At 40.2% G+C, this 10,085-nt stretch overlaps 1 protein-coding gene across 3 annotated transcripts in view; it reads left to right on the forward strand.

The window, feature by feature from the left end:
* KDM7A (lysine demethylase 7A) overlaps positions 1-9,439 on the forward strand; it is a 141,003-nt gene extending 131,564 nt beyond the window's left edge. For all 3 annotated transcript variants that reach the window (XM_033950912.1, XM_033950910.1, XM_033950911.1), the window contains 3 exons: positions 2,469-2,551; positions 7,468-7,723; positions 8,760-9,439. In XM_033950912.1, coding sequence (XP_033806803.1) covers positions 2,469-2,551; positions 7,468-7,723; positions 8,760-8,854 — 434 coding nt within the window. In that variant the 3' untranslated portion in view covers positions 8,855-9,439. The remainder of the gene's footprint in view (positions 1-2,468; positions 2,552-7,467; positions 7,724-8,759) is intronic.
* The last annotated feature ends 646 nt before the right edge of the window (positions 9,440-10,085 follow it).

Here is a 10,085-nt window from a genome sequence, read left to right on the forward strand (position 1 = left end):
AGGAATGGGGCACAGGTAGGTATTCGATTTACTTCATGGTGCCCAAGAAAGAGGGGACCTTTCAGCCCATCATAGATCTGAAGGGGGTCAACAAGCTCTGCGGGTTCCATCTTTTCGCATGGAGACCCTGAAATCTGTCATTCTGGTGGTTCAGCTGAGGGAATTTCTGACCCCTCTCAATCTGACGGAGGCATGTTTCGATTCACGACACTACCAGTTTTGTGCGCTTCTTTTTGGTCTGACCACAACTCCGCGGCCTTGCGCAAAGAGGGCATTCTGGTTCACCCCTATTTATCACTTATATAGCACTGAAAGGTGTACACTGTGCTACATTTTGACATTTAATAGACTGTCCCTGCTCAGAAGAGCTTTCAATCTAACTTGGACAGATAGGGTTGAAAATGTGGAACCCAAGGTGATCGAGTTTCAAGTTTAATGAACATTTGATTAATTGCATATCTTGAATACTAAGTGATGTACAATAGAAATACATGGGGAATACGAATTTAAAATTTAAAAACATAAACCAAATACATGGACAAAGACTGACAAAAAACGAGAGAAAAAGGGCTGATCTACAATAAAATTAAGAAAAGAAAACAGGAAGAGGGATTCCTTCATAGTTGCCATTTCCTTATAAGAAAGCGGTAGGCTAATATCAGTGCTCAAGAAACATTTCAAGGCCCCCTTGAATTTATCCAAGTTTGTTTCCTCTCTGATATGTAGGGGCAAAGAATTCCAAGTAAGGGGTGCGGTTATGGAAAATTATTGTCTTAAGCGAGGGGACCAAAAATAAATGTTGGGTGGGAGAGTGAGTAATTTGTCAATGAAAGCCCGTTCTCTGGTTTTGTGTGTGTTAAAAGTAAGTGATTCTGTGGGAAACGGGAAGCCTTATGGGCCATGATCATATTTTCTGGAATTAGTAATGATTTTGAATCAATTGAAGACGCCTAATTTAGGAGTTAGTAGTTGAAGAAACCAGGTGATAAAATGGAAGAAGAACTATTTTGGTTGCTCCTTAGATCTTGGGGTACTGGGTTGAATTCCTAGTACAGCTCCTTGTGACCATTGGCCTAGGGAGAAAGAAAGGACCTGCGTATAATGTGTGCAGTGCGCTATAGAAATGATTATTAGTAGTTGGTCACACCTGGTGTGTCCCAGAAGTTTGATTTTGCCACGGGGGAGGCCTTATTTCACTCTTGCAAGCAGAATTAATACTGTGTGCAGTAGGGATTGTGCTTCCCCTGAATTTTTCTACCTGTAACAAATTTTCTTTCATCAAATGACATTTCTTTTTTTTTTTCCAATTCTTTATTATTTTCAAAACTTACAATAAGTGTAACAATAAAATACAACAGTTTCTTCAGTGCCACACTTAATACTCTATTAATATCTATTTCAGAATTAATTCCCCCCTCCCTCCCTCCTAAACAACCACAATGTTCAACATATAAAATTTATATATTAACCCTCATTCTAATATATCCAAATTTATTATCCTATCAGACCCCCAACCTCCCCACTCCTGGCTGTGCATATTTATAAGGGAAAACAATATTAGACGTTACAATATTTTGCTAATGGCTCCCAAGTCCCTTGAAATTTTTTAAAATTTCTTTTCTGAATGGAAATTTCCTTTTCCTTTTCCTTACCTGAACAACCGCCTCATCCAAACCACCTCAATCAGACATAGAAAAACACATAGAAGTAAAACGGAAAAAACTATACAATGGCCTCCTGGCCACTCAGGCAGCTAAACTAGATAACCAAATCTCCAATCTACTAATAACGACGCCAGACTACAAGACGTTCAGAAAAGAACATAGTAACATAGTAGATGACGGCAGATAAAAACCCGAAATAAAAATTATACTCTGCAAGAAATTCCTGAAACATCCCTAACTTCAAACTTACCGTCCTTCCCCCCTCCCTCTTCCCGCCACACAGAAACTACATAACCTACTCTTTACCTCTCTAGAAAGGACAAATGTTCTTCCGTTGTAACCCTCCGTTTTTTATCTCTCTTATAATCCGCTTTGAATCGCAAGGTAATGGCGGAGTAGAAATCTCTAATGTAATGTATGACACAATGAACTCCACCAAAAACTATAGTTAAGCCTTTTCCAATTCTTCCAGTTGCTTGTAATTTGTTGTATGGCAACTCCTGTCATTAATAAAAGCCTATTATTCTTAGCTGATATTTGACTTTTAGCTCTCATTAATATACCAAATAACACAGTATCATAGGATAATGCCACATGATTTTCCAATAAACAATTTATTTGATCCCATATTGATTTCCAAAAGGCCAAAATAAGTGGACAATAGAAAATAAATGATCTAAAGTCCCTACTTCGAGATGACAATGCCAACATTTATTTGACAATTTTAATTCTGTATTTAACATTGGATGTACTCCTTTTTCTAAGGGACATTTTGTTGTATTAAGTTAACATCTGTCTCCATAGGCTGCCATATAAAGGGGGAGAGAGACTTAAGAACATCCGTGTGGGTCCGACAGCTGGATACAGCTCCCAGATTACATCCTGAGGTAAGAGAAGCCATCTCAGTGAAAGGTCCTCTCCATCTTTTCACAGGGACATTAAGTGTGGCTGTGTCGATTAGTCCTTGGCAGCAGCTCTTCCTACCCAACTTAGCCATTGCCAGGGTCTCTTCCTCCCTCTACTAGCCTTCGCTTTTTGTTTAAAAGCAGAAGTACATGGATGGAGGACAGAGGAGGAAGGGTTGCAGGCTTCAGCTCTTTGCAAAATCTTGTCCTTTCTGCTGCTGACTGTATACGAAAGGTAGAAGAGTAGAGAAATGAGAAGGAAAGGTGGATGAAGGAAGGGTATAAAGGAGAGTTGCCTGGGAAGGGATGAAAGAGGAGGGAAAGAAAGGCAGTGTGCAGAAGAGAAGTGCAAGAGGCCAGTAGTGAGTGAGGTTGAGAGGAGAAAGAACTGGGACCAAGAAATGAAGTTCAGAAAAGGAAAAGGGGCTGCAGGATGAAATAGATAGAGAAGGCAGAGAAAAGAATGTCAATATTTCAAGACTAAATACAATGTCTCTCCAGGGAAGGGTTAGGACATCAGTTGTAGTTGGTAATTCAGTCATTAGGATGGGTGACTGGTCAACATGAAGATTGTCTGGTGCAAAGTTGGTGGACCTTGCACATGCTGCCTTAGTACATATGGGTCTCACTAAGAAAACATTTATGCTCTTGGGTGAAAGCTTGAAATCCATATCCTTCAGGGTAGCATTTTTGAAAATGTTCTTCATTCCCTAAGTCTCTCAATCTGTGCAGGGACGAGGGATTTAGGTTAGTTAGGAAGTGGGCAACATTCTGGCACACAGGAGGTCTCTTCCAACATGATGGACACCACCTTAACTAGGATGGAGAGAGAGCAGCTTTTTAAACTAAAATTGGGAGGGGGAGCAGACAGTATGGCATATTCTTGAAATATGGCTTTTGGGGAATACCAATAGAGAGGTTTCAACAGTGGTAAAAGAAAGCCAGCAGTATGTTAAAGAGAGAATAGAGTAAAGGATGCAAATTATCCCTGTCAACTTCTAACCACCTTGTGGATACAGGAAAAAATCCACCACAATTTGAAGTCTCTGTATACAAATGCTAGAAACCCCCCAAAAGATGAGTTAGGGTTAGTTATATATATATATATGACTAAATGAAGAGTAGATATAGTAGACATCTCAGAGACCTGGTGGAAGGAGGACAATCAGATTATATCGCAATGATAGTGGATCAAATTGAAGGGGGGAGGGATTGTTCTGTATGTTAGACGGGATTCAGTGAAACAAAATAAATATTACATTACATTACATTACAGATTTCTATTCCGCTTGTACCTTGCGGTTCTAAGCGGATTACATTGGAAGATAACTGGGCATTTCCAGGAAGTTACATTACATTGGGAGATAGCTGGACATTTCCAGGAAGTTACATTACATTAGAAGATAGCTGGACATTTTCAGGAAGATACATTGGAAGATAGCTGGGCATTTCCATGAAGTTACATTACATGAAACAGATAATAGCATGGAATCCTTCGAGATAGAAATTCCATGTGTGAAGGGACAGATTAAGAAATGAGGAAAGCTGGCAAATTGAGCAACAGCATAATCATGGGTAATTTCAGTTACCTCTGACAGAACAATTATCTTCAAGTCCAGATCAAGAAAATATCAAAATATTGCCATCAACAGACTATCAATTGCTCCTTTAGTTGTGAACCTGTTTATGGCAAAATTTGAAAAGCATATTTTTCAAAGGATAGTCTGTTGGTAGAGAGAGAGATTGATGATGATATTTCTTGATCCAGACTGGAACAGAAAATTTGTTGAAAGAGATTATACAAGAATTGAATCAGTATCATCTGTCTTAAATTTGAGACTTACTGGGACCAGAAGGAATCGACGTTTCTGGATGTGCAAGTAATGTCCGTTTATATTAAAGTGACGGATAGAAACACCCTACTTCATTTTAGGGGCACGCATCCAATACATTCAAAACGGGAGTATTCCATTTTCACAATGCCTTTGGTACCGTAGGACTTGTTCCTCAAAGGAGGAATATCGAGATAAGGTGAAGAGTTTGAGTGAAAAATTCCTCACAAGAGGATACCCCAGTCATCTGATATCGAATATTGTTAAAACGGCAGCATATAATTAGAGAGAGAATCTGTTAATGGATAGGCTGAATGAAGACAATTGATTACAAGTGTGTTGAAATATAATATAGTTTCAAGTTAATTAAAAATTTGATAAAACGCTAATCATAAATTCTAAGCGTTTAACAATAAAAAAATTTAAAAAGGGGTCCAGTTAAACTATTTAATGACATAACTTTACTAACATGAGACAATAGGATAGTGGGGAGAAATACAATTTGAAGGAAAGAGAGAACAATTAAGGATAATAACAAGGGGAAAGGGAAAAATCAATTTTGGTTTTGAAAATGAGCAAGGAAGGTCCCATAAGTCAATTAACAGTCATATGCATCTTTAAATAAGAAACTTGAGGCCACCCTTGAATTTATCTAAATTCTGTTCAGACCTTAAATATGATGGTAACGAATTCTGTATTGTTGGGGCTATCGTTATAAAAGAAGAAGCCCTACGGGTATATACACACCCCTGAGACATGATTGAGGCCTACAAAGTCCTGAGTGGCATGGAACGGATAAAAGTGAATTGATTTTTAACCCTTTCAAAAGATATAAAGATTAAGGGACACTCAATGAAGTTACATGGAAATACCTTTAAAACAAGTAAGAGGAAATATTTTTTTGCTCAATGAATAGTTAAGCTCTGGAACTCATTGCCAGAAGAAGTAGTAACAGTGGTTAGCATAACTGTCTTTAAAAAATGTTTTGGGCAAATTCCTGGAGGAATAAATCCATAGGCTGCTATTGAGAGAGACATGGTTTCTGTCAGGTACTTATGACCTGGACTGGCTCCTGTTGGAAACAGGATACTAGGCTAGATGGAAATAGTTGTTGTTCTTTTCTTATGTAACCCCAAAGTGGATCGCATAAAACGTGTATATAAATAGAACTAAATTAAAATACATCTTGCAGATTATGTACACATCTCAGTCCCTAAAATAACTGGATTTAGCAAATGAAACAATCTGTTAGATATTTCTGAAGGTATAAGAAGTTCAAGGAAATTTGGGAGCCATTAGTTTGCCCTTTGATTCTACACATCCAGGATGGATAGGTGGGAGGGGGATATGTAATTAATTTATTATTTGATTGCAAGGTTGTTTATCTTGATCATTTCCATTATATTAAGTGTTTTTACACTTTAGTAAGGGTGGGGATGGGGAGGGGGGGTTATGTATTTATTGTATCATTTGAAGGAATTGAGTGGTCTATTGTGTTAATTTGTGCTGGTTTTAAAATGAATAAAGATTTAAAAAATAAAATAGATATTTCTGAAGGGTGAGGCAATCAATATACCAGCCGATATTTAATGGTCAGTTTTCTTTTAAACACTGACGGTCATTGACAAAATTAGCCCCCATTATATTCCTGGGCCGGGTCCCGGCTGATATTCTGCCAGAATCACATAAGACAGTTATGTGAACCCTGGCTGAATATCAACCAGCACCTGCAGAACCCTCGATATGGTGTTTTAATCCCCTCTAATCACTGGTAGTCCAGTGGAACAATGGGGGCAGGAGCAAATCCCCCTCGTTCTTACCCCTGTTGGCTGCCAGTACCTCCGCAGAAAATATAGGGATTACTCAAAATTGGAAAGATTATACTAAATTAAATTATACATTTTGGTGGAACTCAGTATGTCATATATATAAGATGGAAAAGGTGTTAACGTTACAACAAGGGAATCTTCATAATTTTAAAAAAATTTGGGAACCATTGACTAATTATTCTAATGATCAGATATCTTAGCACATGGGTAGTAGTTATGTAGGGGCGGGGTGGGAAATGTATATCATATGGAAATAGGAATATTGATAAAAAGGGGGGTATTTATTCTTTATTACAAGATGATTTGTTTGTAAATACAAGTGATATATGACAATTGATTATAATATGTTTAATTCACTTGTAAGAATTCAAAAATGAATAAATAAAAATTATAAAAAAAAAAAAAGAAAATATAGGACACAGAATTAAAAAAAAAAAAAAGTGTGAGGGTCAGTATGGAGGGTAGAGACAGGATGGTGAAGGTTGGCTGATGGGAGTTCATGGGGAAGGGGGAAGAGAGTAGAGAGAAGCTAGTAGAAAGGGAGGGGCATGGGCTGTGTGTGGTGGTGAGGGAGAAAGAAATAGACTTTGTTTTAGTTACACAAGTCGCTGTCAAAGTGAGATCAGAGGGGAAGCCACGAGACTGTCATTGGACCCACCACCCAGTGTGCTCTTCTGAACTCGCACTGAAATTTGCTTTATATGCCAAAGTGACCACAGTATTTTTACTGAATATCCTGCCTAAGGGAAGATCCGTCAAAGTGGCTTACATCACAACATCTAGGTCTCTGTTCTGAAGGAAGGAGGTACAGGGGAGAAATCATGCAGCTGTTTTACAGTAATACTTGAAACAAACCACTGCCGGTTATAAATTACACAAATTAACTGAAAATATATTCAAGTAACATAAAGCCGATTTAGATACACAAGTGCAGTTTCCCCCCAATTTCAAAGTGAAGACACACATTCAATTCCTTTTGAAAATATGGTCATTAGGTGGGTCTAAAAGTGTTTGACTCTTGGCCACTTGGTTGCGGCTCTCAAAGGGTTGAAAATTCTTAAATTGGCAGGTAGCATCCTGGGGTTGGAGAGCACATTGCTTTGTTTTTGAGCTCTGATATGTATTAACTCTATACAGTTGGCTGTTCTGTGTTGGGCTTTGAAAATTGGCTTTAATTTTGTAAATGTTATGTCTCTATTGTAATAGTAGATTATAAAAACTGTTTTTCCTCCTGCAGGAAGTAGGAAAAATTCCCAAATGTGTTAAGAAAGAAGGCTTAGCAGCAGAAACAGTTCAGAAGAGCCAGTCAAATAAGAGCTTCCTACAGAGTGAGAACTGGAACAAGAAGTGCCTGTTAGCAGGAGAGTGCCGGCTAAGCCACGGCAGCCTTAGTCCAGAGAGGCCATGCAGGGAGACCTCTCCGTCCGTGCCCCTTCACCCATCCAAGAGACCTGCATCCAACCCACCTCCCATCAGCAACCAGGCAACAAAAGGTACAGTGCTGCAGCTGCAGAGCATTGAGTTTGAGAGATCAAATGTTGCCTATGAGGGCAGAGCTTTACTGTGAAAGCTGAGTGAGGAGGAGGAGGAATGGTGGGCTAAGAATTGGCAAAGCCAGGAGTCCACTTCCTTTGTCAGTCCCTGTTTTCTTGGGAAGTCACTTAACCCCCTGCCATTGATCAGGTACAAATGTGAGCCTTCCAGGGGCAGGAAATTCTTACCTTGCACCGCTGCTAGGAAGGTGGGAGCAAATGTGCAGGTTTAAAAAATGGGCAAAATCTTCCAACGGGTAAACCTGGCAGTGAGCATGTTTCTTGAAATGCTGACTGTTTGCAACAGCATGGATGGTGGCAAGATTTCAAAGTGGCCCCTTAGTTACCTGAATGATGTCTAAATAATGCTTCCATCCATATAGTCCCGGGGTGCAGTTAGTGTGTCTGAGAACTCATGGATTGGGATGTTTAGCAGCTACAGTAAAACACACAAGTTCCTTGACATATTCTCACATATGGGTGACATCATCCACAGAGCCCGGTACAGACAGTGCAAAAGTGTATTGTCACTTTAAAAATGTTTAAGTCTCGAGACTGCCCTTACTGCGCGTGCGCTGGTTCCTTCCCACCTGACATCGGCTCGTGGGACCGTACGTTCTCAGTCGTCACCCACATGTGAGAATATCTGTCTGCTGTCTTTGGATAACACCTGTTACAGGTAAGTAACTACTAAACCGGCCCCTAAATTTTCAAAAGTTTTCACAGCAGTTAAGGTAGTCGATGGATTTTAAATCACTTTGTAACCTGTTCTGGGCTCTTTTGGGAGGATTGAATAAATAAATTAACCACCATGGGCTGAACTGAGCTTTGATATTCAGTGGTCATCAGAAGTTAATTGAGCTGGTACCCAGTTGGTTTGTGGATGAATTTGGGACTGCCCTCAAGGCAATAAGTCAGGTTGTGGGAAGGAGGTGCCCTGGGATTCAGGTTGCAGCAGTGCATGTAAGTCTCTCAATTTTCTTCTTTCAATCTGCAGGCAAACGGCCAAAGAAAGGCATGGCAACAGCGAAGCAGCGGCTCGGCAAGATCCTGAAGCTGAACAGACACGGTCATACACGATTCTTTGTTTGACGTCACGGTTGCCTTTTCTGAGGGCGGCAGGGCCTGGAGCTGCTGCTGCTACTGTGTCTCTGGCCAGGGTAGCAATGCCTGAAGAACAAAGACCACCCCCCCCCCCCCAACATGCTGTGCTGTCACTATGCCCCACCCACTCAGCAATAACCAGGGACTGGGTGGAGGCAATCGGGGGCAGGGCAAGTCTCAGCTAATTTATATTCCACAGATTTTTAATTGACTGCTTTCTCATTCATTCACTCAACATTGTTTTTATTTATTTGGAAGCCTTGTGTGAGGGCCTCCATTGGTGTTAGTTTGGGAATGTGAATGCCGGTTAGTGTCTGAGCCACATATTACAGCCTGCTGTGGCCTCTAGATTATATTCAGGGTTTAGGCTTAAAGCAAGAGGAAATGCATTCTTTTTAATTATTTTAAATTAAGACGTGATATGAAATTCATATTTTATTTTATATTTTTAATTAGTACCAGCCTTTCTCATTTTTCTGTTCCTGATAAGCTACTGGTGGGGGTTTTGCTAATGGGAAGTTGAATGTGTGCATTGTGCTCTGTATCCCACCCTGCCCATCCTGTCCTCTGCCGTTCAGAGCTTAGGTGCACTGTGCTGTTTCCATTCCTTTCTGCCAGCAGTTGATATTGGAGTGCTGTCTTAGTGAAAGAAGCTGTTCTCTTCCCTCCTACTTAAGTGATTCAGTTCTGTTGCTCTTGCAGCCTGGTGCATAGACCATAACCTGCCCATTCTGTTGTGCTTCAAGTGAGAGGTGAGATTGAGAGCCAGGCAACCCTTCAGCCTTTCTGCCTCCCCTTCCCCTATCCAAGTTAGCAGTTAGGTTAATTAGGGTCCCAATAACAATCATGCTGACCTGAGCAGCACCTTCTCGGAATAATGTATGTGGATAAGCTCTGAAAACTCATCTGCCCTGCTGGTAAAAGTACCACTGTTTGTTTCTTTGACCTCAGGTACATGATCCTGCCTAATGGTGTAGTCTGCCCTGGCTCCCATGTTAGCAGACAAAAGTAAAAACTGTAGCGCTGGTTTGTGCTCTCACTGTGAAAGAGTTGGAACCTCCTGAGCGTGAGTGAGTGGCAGCTTTAAAAAAATATATCCGAGTATGCTAAAAACTTGTAAATAATCTGATGTTTGATGTGATGGCACAGCTGGGCTGGGCCAGTGATGAATCACATTTGGCCATTCCTGCTGCTCTCTTTGGCTAGGCTTAGGCCTAAA

The sequence above is a fragment of the Geotrypetes seraphini genome, chromosome 7 (genome assembly GCF_902459505.1).
Source record: "Geotrypetes seraphini chromosome 7, aGeoSer1.1, whole genome shotgun sequence".
Lineage (NCBI taxonomy): Eukaryota > Metazoa > Chordata > Amphibia > Gymnophiona > Dermophiidae > Geotrypetes > Geotrypetes seraphini.